Source organism: Plasmodium cynomolgi, chromosome 9 (genome assembly GCF_000321355.1).
Source record: "Plasmodium cynomolgi strain B DNA, chromosome 9, whole genome shotgun sequence".
NCBI lineage: Eukaryota > Apicomplexa > Aconoidasida > Haemosporida > Plasmodiidae > Plasmodium > Plasmodium cynomolgi.
The window spans coordinates 1,289,722-1,307,773 of record NC_020402.1 but is presented as its reverse complement, the minus strand read 5'-3'; the positions used below and the strand labels follow the sequence as shown (position 1 = coordinate 1,307,773).

At 40.7% G+C, this 18,052-nt stretch overlaps 4 protein-coding genes across 4 annotated transcripts; 1 reads left to right on the top strand and 3 right to left on the bottom strand.

Annotated features, from left to right (window-relative positions):
* Window positions 1–377: 377 nt before the first annotated feature.
* On the top strand, window positions 378–1,652 carry PCYB_094000 (protein disulfide isomerase; the record flags this gene model as incomplete). Its single annotated transcript, XM_004222514.1, has 2 exons — window positions 378–1,274; window positions 1,344–1,652. 2 exons carry the CDS (start codon window positions 378–380, stop codon window positions 1,650–1,652), a joined length of 1,206 nt encoding a protein of 401 aa, XP_004222562.1.
* A 2,001-nt stretch (window positions 1,653–3,653) lies between these two features.
* PCYB_093990 (heat shock protein hsp70 homologue) lies at window positions 3,654–5,951 on the bottom strand (the record flags this gene model as incomplete). Its single annotated transcript, XM_004222513.1, has 2 exons — window positions 3,654–5,657; window positions 5,907–5,951. 2 exons carry the CDS (start codon window positions 5,949–5,951, stop codon window positions 3,654–3,656), a joined length of 2,049 nt encoding a protein of 682 aa, XP_004222561.1.
* Window positions 5,952–8,663: 2,712 nt separating this feature from the next.
* On the bottom strand, window positions 8,664–13,379 carry PCYB_093980 (hypothetical protein; the record flags this gene model as incomplete). Its single annotated transcript, XM_004222512.1, has 2 exons — window positions 8,664–12,931; window positions 13,070–13,379. The coding sequence occupies 2 exons, from the start codon at window positions 13,377–13,379 to the stop codon at window positions 8,664–8,666; spliced, it is 4,578 nt and encodes a 1,525-aa protein (XP_004222560.1).
* A 1,452-nt stretch (window positions 13,380–14,831) lies between these two features.
* PCYB_093970 (hypothetical protein) lies at window positions 14,832–16,591 on the bottom strand (the record flags this gene model as incomplete). Its single annotated transcript, XM_004222511.1, has 2 exons — window positions 15,885–16,591; window positions 14,832–15,685 (listed from the first exon to the last, which is right to left on the bottom strand). The coding sequence occupies exons 1-2, from the start codon at window positions 16,549–16,551 to the stop codon at window positions 14,832–14,834; spliced, it is 1,521 nt and encodes a 506-aa protein (XP_004222559.1). The 5' UTR covers window positions 16,552–16,591.
* Window positions 16,592–18,052: the final 1,461 nt, after the last annotated feature.

Sequence of the window (18,052 nt, the reverse complement as noted above, 5' to 3'; positions counted from 1 at the left end):
CACTCAATCGGTCGCATTTGTAATGTGTATAGCACGGTTATTTTTTTTTTTATTTCTTTCACTCCATTTTGTTTTCTCTTTTTTCTTTCATTTCTAAGCTAACCCCGCAAAGCACCTGCCAAACGAGCCTACGCGCGTACACTGTTAAATCGTTTCTACATTCCCCTTTTGGCCCTCCCCCAAGGAGAGCTCCCTTTGTTAACTGCCATAGTACGTACGTGTAGGAGGTTGCAAAAATAAGGGCGTTTTTCTGCTGAGGGGTCAGTTCTCCGTGCGCACCGCTCGTTTTCCGTTCCGATACTTTTCATTTTCTTTTCCCCCCTGCTTCTCTTCCCCGCTGCGCTCGGCGACGCGACAAACGGTGTACCCGAACGAGGATGAAGCCTGTGGGCCCCCTAATTTGCTCGCTGGTACTCCTGGCGGGCCTGTGCCCCAGGTACGCCTCGGGTCTGTACACAAATGTGAAGGAAATCAAAACGGTGGAGAGCCCCAAAGAGTTCGAGGAGTTGCTAAATGACAAAAAAGTTTGCCTAGTTGAATTTTACGCAACATGGTGCAGAGCCTCCAGGGGTTTTGCGAATGACTTTACCAACATAGCCAAGACGATAAAAGACGACATAACAATTTTGGCCGTAAAAAATGAAGATATAATTAACCAGTACAAAATTGAAACATACCCAAGTATACACGTTTTCTTCGCAAAGGACAGTAAAAAAAATAGTGAAAAATTTGATGGCAATTACAAAATAAAAGAAGTGGTTTCCTTTGTATATGATAGTATAAAAAAGCACCGTTTGAAAGAACTAAATATCGACCTCGATGATATGAATAAAAGTTCCTATAAAAAAAAAGGAAAGAAAAAAAACGATGGCAAAGTAATTACACTAAATGATAGCAATTTTGATAATAATGTGTTACAAGATGATGAGAACGTGTGGTTTGTCTTTTTCTATGCTCCATGGTGTGGACACAGCAAACCGATACACCCAATGTTCGACCAACTAGCAAAAAAAGTAGCACATTTGAAGAACGCACGAATTGGGAAAATAGACGCTACAGTGGAACAACGATCAGCACAAACTTATCAAATAAGGCACTATCCATCTTTTAGGTTATTCCCGTCAGGAAAGAAAAAATCACATAGTGCTGTAGAATATAACGACTCTAGAACGGTAGAGGACATGTATCAATTTTTTTTAAAATACTATTCAGAAAAGAAGGAAGTAATTCAGTTAACTTCACAACAAGTGTTTGATGAATATTGCGAAAAAGACGTATGTCTATTAGCCATTTTACCAAACAAAGAAGACACTGAACTGAGTTATTTCAAATCCTATGTGCAGATTCTGACCAATGTTATTAAAGACGTTAGTAGCTTGCCAGTCACTTTGCTGTGGACTCAAGCAGGAGACCAACTAGACCTTGTGCAGAAGTTAAACCTTACTTTCGGTTTCCCCACTGTTATAGCCATTAGCTTTTCGAAAAATGTCTATTCCGTTTTGAAGGGGAATTATTCTGAACAGTCCATCAAAAATTTCATCACACAAATGATGATGGGCAAATCTTCTGTTGACAATTTGGTTCCCTTTACGGTGAAGACGGTCCCCAAGTTTAGTTTTACCAGCGCGGGGGAAGCCAACTCGGAGTTGTGAATTGAAGCGAAGGGAAATTGCCACAACAAATGGAACAAAAAGGGGGAGGATTGACAAATTGTAGGAATATGAAGTGTTCTTCGAAATGCACGCACATGTAAATATTCATTCCGCTATATTGTTGTGCCAATTTGTATATTGACGCATGTCCCCCCTTCTCTGTTTTATGTTCATACAAGTAGGCCTATTTGGTTTGATGCCCACCTGGGTTATACTTTACCCCCCTTGCGATGTGCTCACAAATTGGGAAAAAAAAAAAAAAAAAAAACGAAAGAGCTCCATCCTTCAACGCAATCGATTTTACCAACCTATTTGCGTAACTGCGAAGTTCCTTGCATTTTTGTACTGCTTAACTCTTCAGCGGTATTTTTTTTTTTTTTTTTTTTTGGGTGTGCGCGTTGCTTATCCCATCGAAGGCACCCATTTTTTCTGGGCTATTTTTTTTTTTTGGTGGGCCATACAGCATATATGGTTTTCCTACATGAACACACACGGGTACGTGTAATTATGAGCAAAAAAACGTGCCATTTATTCTTAAAAGGGACGCCTCCCTCAATGGGGAAATTCAGTGCCATTTTGGAAAGGCCAACTGGGAAGGGGCAAATCGAATTACCCCCTAAAAAGGGGAAGCAAAAGGCGCACGACACCAAATGTCCCCAACAACCCCTTACAACGTCGCGAACGTGTGCAGTGCAGATTCAGGCCGGCGGTGAAAATTTTCCTACCGCACAATTAATCGTCACCAAACGGATATGCCTATTTGTTGGATACTCCATTACGCATGTGTATATCTACCTAGGAGTCATTCCCACCGATTTGTGCATATGCATGTGAAGCCCCTTCTTCTGGAGGGTCATGCAGCGCTTCTTCTTCATGCATCGGCTAAAGCGATGCCCATTTGGGGGAGAGTAAAAACGTGCTTTGCCCAAACGGCCACCATGGCCACATAATCACAGCCTTCCAAATTTTTTTTTTTTTTTTTTTTATAACACTTCATTTATTTATTCATTTAAGATTATTCAAGTTTTATAATTAAAAAGTATGGGAAAAGCTTGAAGCAAAAAAATAAGAGGAACTCATGAACTCGCGCTTTTGCGGTGCGCGCCTTTTTTTTGCGCATCGTAGGGGGCGCTCCTATGCGTATACACATATACACACGTGCATACACATGTATGCATATGTGGCTACCCTCATGATGCTGGCCAAAGTGCTAGTGGTTACTCACCTACATGCGCACGCTAACCGCAAGCGAGTGAAAACATACAGTTCGTTTAACTTAAAACATTTTAAAAAAAAATATATATATGTACGTACGTGTGCGCATCGCGCATGTATGCCCCCGTATACATATGCAATTTTAAATGCACATAGACACACAGGTGAAATTTTGTCCCATTCAGATGGAAAGCCAAGGCTTTTTCGTGTTCCACTTTCAAAGCAGTAAATGCATACATATTTACATATAATTTACTTTGTGCCCTGTTGAGAAAAAAGGGGAACATAGGAAAAATCGCTTAAAAGGTGTACACCAAAGGAGGGGATAAAAATGTTTAACCCCTTTATATTTTAAAAATAATCTGATGTATCAGTCTAGCGCACATGGCGTGGTAAACCAGGGGCAATCGATTAATTTTAAAATGGTACGCGCGCTTTCAAACGTGTTCCGCTGGGTTTCGCGTGGCTAAAAGAAGCATGTGCAAATATGCCCCCACGCACTGCTCACATTCAGGTGAAAAACGCTACACCTACCGTTTGGTTGTCAGCAAACAAGAGGTGGATGGAAGCGCTCTTGGACGTTGCGTGGTTCTGTTCTCAACACGGTTTGGTTTGTGTTTTCACGTTCTGGGCGCAGTTCTGCGTGTTATACTTTGTTCTTCACCGCATCGCAGCTATACTGTTTCATCGCTTAGCCGCATAACCGCTTAGCCGCTTAACCGCTTAGCCGCTTAGCCGCTTAACTGCTTAACCGCTTCACCGCTACACCGCCGCTCGGGCCGCCCCCTACGCGTTGTCCTTGTTCTCCTCCGTCTTGCTTTCGCTCTTAGGTTGCTCCTGCTGAGCACCCTGGGAGGCGTTGTTCTTGTACATTTCCTGCGAAATGGCCCAGGACTTCTCCTGCAGCTGCTTCGTGGCGTCCTTAATTCCATCCAAGTCTTCAGTTGACAATTTCTCGCGCAGGGTGGTGATCCTCTGTCTTAACTCATCCTTGTCAGCATCCGAAATTTTGTCCTTGAAGTCGTCTAGCTGCTTTTCCGAGCTGTAAATTAACGTCTCTGCTTCGTTTTTGGAATCTGTCAGATTCTTTTTCTGTTGGTCCTTTTCCCTGTTCAGTTCAGCTTCTTGAACCATTTTCTCAATTTCTTCCTTGCTCAACCCACCACTGCTCTGAATAGTAATTTGCTGCTTCTTGTTCGTCATTTTGTCAATAGCGGAGATATTAATAATAGCGTTTGCGTCCACATCAAAGGTGACTTCAATTTGTGGGACTCCTCTAGGTGCAGGGGGAATTCCCACTAAATCGAATGATCCTAACATTTTATTATCGCACGCCATTTCTCTTTCTCCTTGGAACACTTTGATACTTACCTGTGTTTGGTTGTCAGCTGCTGTGGAAAATATCTGCGATTTTTTCGTCGGGATGGTTGTGTTTCTGTTGATCAATTTGGTGAAGACTCCACCTAGGGTTTCTATACCTAGAGAAAGAGGAATAACATCTAGCAGCAGCAAATCTTTTATTTCTCCTTTTAATACTCCTCCCTGGATGGCTGCACCTAATGCAACTGCTTCGTCAGGGTTGACACTCTTGGAGGGATTATTTTGAAATATCTGCTTTACGGTCTCGGATACCTTTGGCATTCTGGTCATACCACCAACTAGAATAATTTCGTTAATTTCATCTTTCTTCACATTTGCGTCTTTGATACATTTCTCACATGGGTCGATCGTTCCTTTTAACAAATCATGACATAACTCTTCCAACTTTGCACGAGTCAACTTAATTTGTAAATGCTTTGGTCCCGTCTGGTTCGCAGTAATGAAAGGTAAATTAATTTCCGTCTGCGTCTTGCTGGACAGTTCAATTTTGGCTGTTTCAGCTGCTTCCCTCAACCTCTGTAAAGCTAACTTATCATTTTTCAAATCGATATTTTCTTTCTTCTTAAATTCTGCTATAAAATATTCTAATATTCTCTGATCAAAGTCTTCCCCTCCTAGCGACGTATTTCCATTCGTCGCCTTCACTTCAAAAACACCTCCCAGAATTTCCAAAATGGAAACGTCAAAGGTACCACCTCCTAAATCATAAACGGCAATGACCTTCCCGTCGCTCTTTTCTAACCCAAATGCTAAGGCCGCTGCAGTTGGCTCGTTAATAATTCGAAGGACATCCAAACCTGCAATTTTTCCTGCATCTTTTGTAGCTTGCCTTTGTGAATCATTGAAATAAGCAGGTACTGTAATAACAGCTTGATGTACTTTCCTTCCCAAGTAATTCTCAGCTGTTTCTTTCATTTTTTCCAAAACGCATGCTCCTATTTGACTTGGGGAATACTTCTTCCCTTGGGCCTCTATCCATGCATCTCCATTTGGCGCTCTAACAATTTTGTACGGTAAATTCTTTTGTTCCTTTTTAGTTGCATCCTCATCAAATTTTCTGCCTATAAACCTTTTCGTTGCATATACTGTATTTTCTGGGTTGGTTATTGCTTGTCTCTTTGCCACTATACCAACTAATCTTTGGTTATCATTGGTGAACGCTACAACGGAGGGGGTTGTCCTAAACCCTTCTGCGTTCTCAATCACCTTTCCTTGTTTTCCTTCCATAATTGCAACGCAACTGTTCGTTGTGCCTAAGTCGATACCTATTATGTCTCCGGATGCTCTGTTTAAGTTAGTCTTGCTTGTGCATAGTTGGCGACTTTTATCCTTCAAAATGCTATTCTTCACACACCTTTCCAAAATATTCACGATATTTTTCTTGTTTAGAGATGCCATTTTTACGGGGATCTGCATGGGGAAAAGAAAAGAGGAAAAATAAAGTAACGCGATGGGGACAATACGCACGAGCTAGCGCAACATGTGTAGAGATGTAACGCATAAGAAGGGGTACACCCCTACGCTTGCGATGCAACCACTCGAAAAAATAAACAAATCAGGAACAAATTTGAACGGGATATGTATGCTCCCCAGTGCTGGGCGCGCAAAGCGAAGCATACACTTTGTACACACTACGACCCGACCCACGCGCCTCCGCACCAATGACGGTTGTGTGCCGCTTCGTTCGATGTAGGTATGTACCATGGGACACATACAATATGTATTAAACTGTGTATTCAGTGCGAATAAGCTTACGTGTCAACTGCTCTATTTTTGTTGGAGAGGTCAAATTCGCAGTAGATTTACAAGGAAAACTGCTTAGAGAAAAAGCTTTAATTTCGTTTGCGCAAAGGGGTGTGCCTACGTGAAGCTTAACACTTTTGGCCTTTAACTTTTTTTTTTTTTTTGGTTTCTACAAAAAAGGTATCTGCAATTCAGATGGCTACGTTCCAACAAGCATACATGCATATATAATGTACGTACAAATTTATCTATTCCGTTGGCATATGAATGTTGCCTTGGGGCTCATGAAAAACGTGGAAGAGTTGGAGTGGGTGAATATAAATGCTCATGCATTTGTGTATAAATACGTTTATGCATACAATGTGCCTACCAAAATGTTGGTTAAAGGGACTACATGTAATTTTAAAAAAAAGTGAACAGTGAACACTTATTTCTTTTCGAAAAATTGTTCCTTGTAACGTATATTTTTATGAAATAAAAAATTCCTTTCTCATGTGATGCTTCATGTATATATAAGATGTACATAAGGCGCAAAAATAAAATTTGTAAAATAAACGCAAAAACGCTCTACAAAATGGTACAAGGGGGCCTCAAAAAAAAAAATTAAATATCTCTCTTTCGTGAGTTTAAGATGAATAAATACATGAAAGCGCCAAAACTTTGCAGTTCCTTGAACTTTTTTTCACTAATTTACAGATGTTGCGTCCCAGCTTGATGCCGCTTCTTCGAAGAGCATTACGCAGTATATATATGCATATAAAATATGTACTTGTAAATATATACGTCATTACGGTACACCTATGTAGGGCCCACATAAACGCACAGTGTTTTCATATATACATCATGCAACTCGTTTTTTTTTTTTTTTCCGTATGGATAAAATTCGAAAAAAAATAAACATTTTGGGGTGTATTTAAAATGGGTATATTACATTTTGCTTGACAAATAATTTGCATATAACGCATAACATGCTGCACTCGATCAAATGTTTAAGCAAAAATGGGGGTGTTTTCTTTCTACACAAAACAACATCGTTAAGTGTTTATTTTGTTTTTATTTTTTTGTTCGAATGAAGCATATGCTGTGAAAGCAAAAAAAAAAAAAATAGGGGGGCCCTCCAAAGATATTGTCCCTCCTGAAGAGTTTCGCCCCGCAAAGAACAGGGCAATCCATCCCACGGCATGCAGTTTTGGCATGGCCCCATGTAGTTGTTTATGCATAAATGTGCCATTGCATGTACGTAAGGATTCACGCACCTACGTATGCTTATACGCACAGAAAGAAAGCGCATTTACATAGTTTGCACCTTTGACCGCATGAAAAAGGGTCAAAAGAGTCATTCCGGCAAAAAAAAAAAAAACGGTAGATCCACAGATCTGCATACATTCCTCCAACCATTTTAGCCCCATCCTATTTTTTCCACCGGGCTATCAATTGGCAAAAAAAAAAAAAAACACAACTTTGCCACTTCAGTGGAGAAAATAACAAAATTATAGTCATTTTATTTGCCTCCTAGCGTGTACGTACTACACATATACGTATTTCTCGTTCACAGGAGGACTTTCCGCTTTTTTGTTCCATAAGTGAAGCTGTTGCACACGAGCTTACAGATCAGCTTTGCACAAAATTGTATAGCTAGCTAGCCATTTTATTATTTTATTTTTTTTTATTTTTATTTTTTTTTCCTTGCCGTTCATAATTTTTTACTTCCGCAACTCTGTTAAAAGGTAGTGCAATCAATTTTTACGAGCTGCTTTTGTGGGAGAACATATTCCCAGTTGCCAGGTTACACTCTCTTTATTCGCAAGGATGTAGGTACCTATTCATTTTTACGTTGTAATGGCAAAGAAGCGCAAACCTTTTTTTTGTGTGCATGGGGTGGGGTACACGCCAAATGGTGACATTCAATAAATTTGCCCCTTTTCGATTGGCTTCATGCGCAGTGTGAACAAATTAAGGGTTTCACAATTCGTGCACAATGATAGAACAACCATGTGCATTTTGGACTGTGGCTATTGATGAGACCCAGGTCTGTGTGTAAAATATGTCTCCTCAATAGGAGCAATTTATCCTTTCTCATTTATGAAAGGCGTTTGTTCAGAAATGGCTCAATAACCTCGCAAACGGTAGGGCGGCCGCTCCAAAGGGGGCTTCTTAAAAAAAACGAAAGGATTATTTTTAAAATGGCACTGGAAAGGCTTAATTAAACGGAGGGAAATCTCCGTAAACGGTTGTGCGGAAGGCGATAAGCGGAATACACCATGCGTATGATATAAACATAGCTATATATGTAGACACGACAGTGCAGCTTCAAATTTTAAGCATCGTTAAAACTAATTAAAGAAAAAAAAAAAAACTACTACATAGAGGGAGAGTCTAATAAACAGCGCAAATAAAATACGATAAATTGGGGATGCATATTTTATGTAGCCATTTATCATATAGGAAACTGAAAAAATAAACAAATCATGTAAAAACTAGACGGCGAACTAACTGTTGAAGAACTCTTAAAAAATCGTACATGGCGGTAATTAAAAACGCGGGTAGTGGTTTTCCCCAAAGGGAAATAATCTCCACATTTTGCACAATCTGCACAATTTCGCATTTTTCAAAAAAAAAAAAAAAAAAGGAAAAGCACACAAATATGTGGAATTTCATTCCGCTCCAAGGTTCTCACGTTTTATGCAAATGAACAAAAAACGTTTTACGGAACAATTCCAGGTTCATGTTATTTTTCATAATTTTATTCATCTTTTCATAAAAGGTGTCAATGTAATCGTGTGTTCTCTTTTTATTATTGTTAAAGGTAACTTCCTTCTGCAAAATAATTTTCATCGTTTTTGTTACTTGAACTTTGTATTTTTTATTTACCAGTTGCATTTTAAGATTTTCATAAGACACTTCATAAATTTTGACTACTCCCGTTTTGTTCTTCAGTAAGTCATAGTTCGTGTCATTGGTAACTTCCGACAGAATTAAATAATGCACATTCTTATTTTTATTATCTAACGAAAGCATTAATCCAAACTTTATAATTTCATCATCGATAGGGACAATTTCGCGGTACCCATACTTGGACGTGGCCAGCACTACCTTGAAATATATGATGGAGTCATGGTAGTACGATAGAGGCAAATATTGTATGTCTTCTTTGGAAAAGTAGGAAACATAAAAGTTGAAGTCAATTCCGTACATAATTGAGTTTTTATATTTGGAATGGTACACCGTGTACACCTTCAACTTTTGAAAGAAATAATACTCCTCTTCATATTTTTTGATTAAAAAGTTGTTAAAAAAGTGATAGTCCTTGGGGTTGTCCAGGAACTGCTTCAGGTGGGCTTTCTTTAGGTCGTCTGCGATTTTGGACTTGGGCAATTTGAACACTTCGTCTTTGAAGGTCCCCAGGTACACGAACAGGATTTTTTCACTCAGCCTGTGCCTTAGCGTGTCTCTTGGTTTGCCGCCTGTTTTGCCGCCTGTTTTTCCGTCCGCATGCTCGTCCGCCTTCTCCTCCGGGGTCCTCTTCTTCATTTTGCTCCGAATGTATCTCTTCATGCAGCCGTAGTAATCCTCCAGCGTGCACGTCTTTATCTGACTCAGCTGCAAATTCAACGTCTCGAAATAGGGATAAATGAACGTCTCGACATTGACGCCCTTCGACTTGATAATCAAGTAATCATTTCCATACAGCGCATCGTAAAAGAAATTCCTCTCCTTATTTTCTTCCTTATTTTTTTTATGTATTTTCAAAGCTTTTGCAAGGTACTCCATGTCTGGCACGGCATATAAAATCTTTTCCTTAACCCTTTTTAGAGAATCTTCATAACTTAAGTTGAGAAAATCCTGGTATATTTCTTCCAACTCTTCTTCTTCTATTTCGTAAATGTCAATCACTTCTGTGTCCTTTTTCCCCACAAAGTCATTTTTATTTTCGCTGCACTTGTTATAGAGCCGATTAATAATTGGTATTCTCCAAAGATACTTCATACTTGCGCTCTGGAAAATCGACAAATTGTGTTTATTTTTTTCGTAAATTAGGCTATCATATTTTCCTGAACTTTCGTTTCCATAGCTATAATCATCTTCATCGTCATAGTTGTCCTCGTTTTCTCCTTCTTCATCGTCATCATCTTCGTCTTCCTCTTCATTTTCTTCCCCCTCTTCATCCTCTATGTCGTCCTCCTTGTTTTCTTTCTTCCTTTTCGCCTTTCTGCGTTTCTTATTCTTCATTACGTCGTCCTCCTTGGAATCCTCCCCACCGTCCTCTTTCCCCTCCCCTTTATGGTCCTCCACGTCGTCCTCTTTATCTTCCTCCTTATCTTCCCCTTTATGGTACTCCCCGCCGTCCTCTTTATCTTCCTCTTTATCCTCCCCTTTATGGTACTCCCCGCCGTCCTCTTTATCTTCCTCTTTATCTTCCTCTTTATCCTCCCCTTTATGGTACTCCCCGACGTACTCTGTACCCTCCCCTTTATGGTCCTCCTTATCATCCTCTTCACCTTCTTCCCCTTCTTCACCTTCCCCCTTCTTGCCTCCACCTTCTGCAACATCGCTTCTCCCCAGTTCAACCTGAATAAACTTATCAGCCATGCCATATAGCCCATCCTTGTGCTCCCTTTCGCCTTCGCTCTCTTTTTGTACTTCATTTTCATTTCCTTGTTCGCCCCTACGTTGGCGCTCCCTTTCGCGCCTACCTGCATATTCCCAGCTTTCTTCCTCTACTTTTTCTTCATCCTCCATCTCACCCTTATCATCCTTCTTATTTACCAACATTACCTCCATTTCATTCGCAAAAAAGGCATCTTTCTTTCCTTTTTCCCCCCAAGGCTTTGTTCCTGCGTTGCTTACAAACTCGGGTTCTATTTCACTTTCGGGTTCTATTTCACTTTCGGGTTCTATCTCACTTTGGCGTTCTATCTCACTTTGGCGTTCTATCTCACTTTGGGGTTCTATCTCACTTTCAGGTTCTATTTCACTTTCGGGTTCTATTTCACTTTCGGGTTCTATCTCACTTTCGGGTTCTATCTCACTTTTGGGTTTTATCTCACTTTTGGGTTGTATCTCACGTGGGGGTTCTGTTTCTAGTTGTACTTCTAATTCGGCGTCGGCCAACTCTGTTTCGAGCTCCGCGTCAAATTCAGTGTCTATCTCGCTTTCTAGCTCCCTCGATAGCTCACTGAATGGCCCGTCTTCCAGAGTAGTGTTCGTCCCATTTTCGTCGTCACCCTCCAAGTCGTGTCTGATTGCCTTTATGTCGCCAATCGGTGATGTGATTGCTACCCCTTTTGCTTCTTCATCAAGGGATTTGACAGCTACCCCCTTTGTTTCTCCCTTGGGTTCGTCATTCCTGATAACCTCTATTTCCACACTTTCCGCGAATCTTTCGCTCGCACTGACTTCTGCACTCAGCGGCTTCCCCGCATACTCCTTCTCTCTCTCCTTCTGTTTCTTCTTCACTTTCTCCTTCTGTTGTTTCTCCTTCAGTTGTTTCTCCTTCTGTAGTTTCTCCTTCTGTAGTTTCTCCTTCTGTTGTTTCTCCTTTTTCTGCTTCTCCTTCACCTCATCTTCAGCGGTTTTAATAGGGATGCTGACGATCGCATCATTCGTTCCGCTCAGAGGCGAGTCGAAATTCTTCTGGAAGGAGTAAATATACTTGTTAAAGTAAAAAATGGGGTTCTTAAACAGATTCCTAACACTAGAAATGTACCTTTTAATGCTGGGTTTGAAGATATAATGGTCCTTAGTCGTGGTGATGCTTTTCTCCATTTCGTCCGTGTACACCTGTATTTCCTTATTCAGATCGCTAAAAGAAATTTTACTTTTGACGTCCTCAAATTCCTTCTCCTTAATCCAGTGCTCGCTATCAAGTTTCTTGTCTTGGTGAAATATTTCACTAATAATGTTATCAATTTTCTGTTTGTCCATATGCTTGAAGTCTTTTTGTTCAAAGGTGGTGCTGCTGAACATTTGTTCGTACTTGGACGTTTCCAAAAAATCCAAATCGGTAAAGTTAAAATTATTTGTCGACTTGGAGTCGATATTTATTTTGCAAGACTCAGGGATTTCTTCTATCATTTTATCCAAAGAGAAATCGATATATTCTTCATTGTACAAAAAAATTATATTTACATCCTTTGAATATTTATTGTTGAGCAAATGCATAATGGATCTTATCGTTTTGGTTGGATTTTGGAAGGTTAAATATTTACTCATATTTATAAAGGCAATTTTATTTTGCTCAAGTTTTTCCTTGGATATGTCTATATTTTCATTAATATCATCTAAATTAAAATCAATGTTGGATTTAAGTTTTTTTAATTTTTTCATATAATTTGCATTTTCATAATTCACCCATTCGTTAAATTCGTTGACCTTTTTATTTATCAAATTATCGATTTTTTCATTTGTTTTGTTCATATCAGAAATCATGTAAAAAATACTCAGAATAATTTTCTTGTGCATCTTGGAAAGGATCCTAGCATTTCTTTCCAAATATTTTTCGATTTTCTTTTGATACGTTTTTGTTTGTCTGTACATGTATACATACTCCACTAGTGCATTTTTGATGATGGCGTTTAATTCGTTTCCGTACTGTACCATCATGTCGTAGTAACTCAAGCTTTTGTTCGTATGCTTTAAGTTGTAAGACATTTCTTCAAAATATCGAATGAGGGGTAATGCCGTTCCAGCCTTCTTCGTCATTGTTTTGTTAACCCATCCTTTCGTATTTTTAATTCCCTCAAATGTGCCATTAATTTCGTTGTTCAGTTCGTCTCTCCTTTTTAACAACTTCCCTATTTCAAAAATGTAGTGCTTCAGTTGGTTTATTTCTTTGTAAAATCGGGAGTAAAATTTGCTATCGATATCTTTGAAGACGTTCGCTATGTAGTCCTTGTCCACGTACTTTTTGCATTTTTCGCTGTCTGAGACTTCGTTTAGACCTGCGAAAACGGGAGGAGGAAATGGAGCCACGGATGTGTGTGCGCTCAGAAGGGCATGCACTGAGATGTGCACCTTAAGCGGCGCAGCTCAAACGGTGGGCAGAGACTCCCCCATCTAAGTGGTCATGGCAAAACCACCACGTGGTAACGAAGCATTACAGTAGTCCTTAAAAGAGGAATACATAAAATTATAATTCTGCTTGTCAAAGGTGTACTTCTTAAACTGCAGATTCTTCATCTCGTTATTCTCCTCCTCAATCTTGAAATCGTCGACACTGTTTTTAAATATCTTCTCAAATATGCCCATAACATCATTGACGTTAAAGTTGTAGTTTAGGATGTCTATCAAACTTTTGTTTAGAAGCTTGTCAGGCACTTTAGACGGTAGGTCTTCCGATTTTCCGAACAGGAAGACGGCGTGCAGGAAAAAAACAATGAGCGCCCACATTTTGTTATCGCGTGGTGAACAGTGCATGCGCACTGCTCGAAAAACAGATAGGATAATAATGAAACGAAGTGAAAGATAAATTTACATGAATAAATGATTTACGTTCGAAAATTACGCTCTTCAAGCAGAGCTGTTTTTTTTTTTTTTTTTCACTTGTCATTCCTGTTAAGCCCTCATTTTGCAATTCCCATTTTGTTTTCCTCTAGCAAGTCGAAAATTTGTTTGGAGCTCAACTTGGTTCTCACAAAAAGGGGCAGCGAAAATGAGAATGTGTGATGGTGGGCAAGTGGGAGCATACACAAAGGCTGTTGTATGCACGTGAAGAAACGGAACCAACTTTTGGGTCAGTTGCTGTGCAGTTGCCCTTGGGGGTGCGTGCCGGGCCAGGTGGGGCGCGCTACTTTCACGCGGGGTTGAGTTACTCCGCGGGAAGTTATTCTGTGTCGGGTTGCTCCTAGCCGGGTTACTCTTCGCCGACTTACCCCGCGCCTGCTTTCCCCGCTTCCCCTGATAGGGTTGCCTCACTCAGAATCGCGCAAGCAGCTCAACCCAGCGGCACGCTTCCCCCTCGAGCGGTTCGCAACCTCATTCGTCTCGTTCACATACTCTAGAGAAGCCCATTGCTACGCGAAATACTCTTCTCCGCAAAAGTGGCTACAATGGCTCTTTTGCAGCTCGGAAGAATAAACACGGAGAGGTCATCAAAAATTAAAGCATAATTTCAATCCACTGGTTTGTTAAGAAGCGTTCCCCATTTATTTGCTGTACGAACTTGAGGAAAGATTGAAACAGGAGAGTGCCTTTTTATGCGAATTCGTTTTGCCTGCAACGTTAGCGTTCGCGCAGGCATGCATAGCATAGTGCGCATGCGTTATTGCTAATTATTCGTGCATTTATCTCGCATCCGCACCAGCTATCGCACCAGCAATCGCATTTGCACCTGTTCAATTCATATCGCAGCTTAGGCGGGGGCCACAATCACCAATCGAGCGAACGAACCGTCAGTTGGTTTCCCCCTTGTACTCACCTTTCTAACAAATGGTAAGAGGTTAAAGCTTTGCAGCGTTGCATATGGTTTGCAAGGGTTTAAAAAAAAAAAATGCACATATTGCGCGGAGTGCTTATATGCAATGGAGCTACGCGGACCTTCTCCACTTTTCACTGCGTTGGTCATTAAGGGTGACAAAGTGACGCTACTCTAATGCATGCTAAATAATTTTGTTTAAACAAAAGGCACTCTTTATGAGGAAAACATTTACGCAAAATAAATGTATGGTTAAAAATTGGTGTATTCCTCCACGGCCCATTTGGGGAAGTTGCTTATGTGACATTATAAGCGGGGGGAAAAAGTTGGGTGGGTGATACAAGGTGACACGTGCGAGTTGGACATGTACAAGCCCCTAAAGTGTAATCCTTCATACGTGGCGCGCTCCACGTATGGCAAGGCCAGGACTACCCCTTCACTATATTTGTGATGCACTCCAGGTGGAAAGTATGGGGGAACATATCCACAAAGACGAGATTTTTGATTTTCAGATTTTCGTTTTGAAACAAAACATGTGTTACGTTGCTAATCAGAGTGATTGGATTGCACGAAACGTAAATGATCTGCCCAATCAGTTTGTTGGAGCTTAAAATGTTAAGCACGCTATTCGCTAAGCCACTTCTCGGGGGGTCTACAATAACTATCACGTTGGAATTCTTTTCAGACACGTTTTTAATTTCATTTGCAAATAATTCTTCCACTCTCCCTTGAATAAATTTATAATTTTTAATTTTATTCACTTCCGCATTTTTATTTGCACAAATAATGCTATCTTCACAAATATCGATTCCGACGATGTGCACATCTTTCCCCTTCAGCTCATTTGCAGCACAAATACTTATGGTGCCCGTGCCACAGCACAAGTCAAATATATAGTTTTTTTTTTTCTCACTTATATTGATGTAATCAATGACCCTCTTGTATAGAATTTCACAGCTGGTATGATTTACTTGAAAAAAACAGGATGGTGTTAATAAGAAACGATTCTTTAGGATTATTTCCTCCAAGTATTCCACTCCCCATAGGTGTTCATTTGGGGACTGGTTTGTTGAGTCATTTGAATTTTCATGCTCCTGTAGATAAAGCGAAACAACTTTATAGTCGGAGAAGCTCATGCACGCTTCGTCCTTCTTCTTCGTGAGTCTATTTATCAGCAGCTTTTTGATTTCCTTTTTTTTCTTTTGATCTAGTGAGTACGTCTGCACGGTGATCATCAGCTCCTTCTGGCTGTTGAAGCGCACGACGAGGATTCTCCAAACGCCTGCAGCGGGGTGGTGGTGTGGTGGTGTGGAGGCGGTGTGGCGGTAGTGTGGCGGTAGTGTGGAGGCGGTGTGGCGATGGTGTGGCCATGGTATACTCAACAAAATACTGAACGCTCATAAAAGGGTGTACTACGCTCTCACAAAACGGCACAGCACGATGAGCAAAGAGCCGCGCTGCGACCCGCCGCGAAACCTTACCTGTTTTGTACACCCTGTCGAAGACCGGGTAACTGGAATCCTTAATTATGCTCTTCACCTCCTGCACTACCTGCTTCATGCAGGGATGAATGTGCACGCAGTTCTCGACGCTCTTAACGATGGGGTTCAAATAGTACGCCTGCTTCTGCTTTTTGTTCCTCAGCTTTGTGCTCTGGGACTCGTTCAAGGGAGAGGCGCTGTTGCTTATATTGTGTTCGCTAAAGTTGCAGTTGTTATCATCGGTGCCGTTTTTATCCTCACCTGTGTCATTAACATCCGTTCTCATCTTCCCAGTGACAAAACCAATTTCGACATTGTTACTTTCGTCATACGAAATGGTGAACTCACATTTGTTACGGTATCCATTGATTCCTTTTTCGTCTGGGAACAAGGGGCTGTCAATCTCAAATTCATAATTTTTCATTTTTTTGTCCACGGAAAATTCCCTGCTGATGTTGCTGCTTGGCTTTACATCACAGAGAACAGTTTTGTTGAAACAGCTGTCTTTGCTCGTTTCATTTTTCTTATTTTTTTTTTCACCGCTATTACTACTGATGGGGTTTCCTCCGTGGCTGTTCGACGGGGCGCCTGCACTGGCGCTCCCGCCGGTACTCGCCTCGCCCGTGCTGCTCATATGGAGTTCATCGTCGGGGAGGACAGCTTCCATTTCCCCAAAAAGTATACTCTGTTTCTCCCATTTATTTCTCAAGTTGGTCAAAATCTGATCTCTGCATTTTTGTAAAAATCGGTGCTTAATTTTAATTTGATTTTCATAAGGGTACTTATAAAAGGGAGTTACAAAATTCTCTATGCTTTTGCTCTTTTGCGTTTTGTTCATTTTGATAATGGTTTGTAGATCTGGCAGTTGGTCCTCTTCCACTGTCTCCTTCTTCATATTATCCTCCACAGACCTTTCCATTTTTTGTCTCTTCGTTTTTTTTTTACCACTATGGTTATCTCCCAGGTGATCTTCCCCTCCATTGTATTCGTCCTCTACCTGGTGCCCATCTTTATCTTTCTCATCGGTCTGATCCCCCTGAAAGAACTTCCTCTTCTGAGCATACTTTGAAAATTTATTAATTTTAATAACTGACAAGCTGTCATTTGGGTAGATGCGTTTATTTTCTATCATTTTTTCGAACACCTTTAAATCTTCTTGGCACTTAAAACGGATGTAGGCTAATGGTTTGTTTCGAGGCACAAAGGTGTCATAGAAAGGGGCCTTAATATTATTCCTGAGCCATTTGTTTAGGCTCTTTTTATTCATATACTTGAGTGTATAGCTGAAAATGCTCAAAACGTTGCTTCTGACCAATTTGGTGTTCGCGTTGTTTTCCTTTGTAGTGCCATTCGAGTAACCGTTTGAGTAATTGCTAGCGTAATTGTTTAATGAAAGGTACACGTTGTTGTTGTTGTTGTTACCGTTTCTTACGAGATTCTGTGACCCCATGGCAATGATTGCTTCCTTATTGTCATCCATGCTGTGGTTCCTTTTTGTTCTTCCTTTTCGTTTCTTCGGAGCAAATAAAAGAAGGGGGTTGCCGCTTGACGTGGCTATATTTCGTACGCAGGAAATTCTTTTTAGGTAGTAAAGAAGCAAAGAGGCTGTTAAAAGGAGGCGACGCTTCCTCATTCAAGGGTCCGCGCGTGTCACCAGTTATGTATCCACCCATGCAACCACTCACCCAGTTGCGCTTGCTCCTATATTCGTAAGGGTTAGAAGCCTGTTACACCCCACAAGGTAATAAGCCAACATTCGCACAGCATTCGCTCAACATGCACTCAGTACACTCTTTTAGTGCTGTACCCGCGCGCAGGCAAATGGAACAACAGGAACGGTGTTCTCCCCAGTTGGCACCACGCGGAAAAAATCTTTCTTCGTTAAACGAATTCTCACGCGAAAAAGGGGGGAACAGTGAAATGGTACAATGGGACAAATGTATGCACAATGGAAACAAACAAAACAAGGGGAGGAAAATGCTTAACAATATAACTCGCATACGTGTAACGAGTATATACATGTGTTGTGCATAAGTACACATCAATTTTAAGGAATGCAACATTTGATTGAAAACCCTCCTTATCGTTAAAGAAAAAATGCGCCATCTCGAAAATTTGGCCAAACGTGAATGCAAGGCACATTTCGCACGCGTTTGTTTATGCAAATA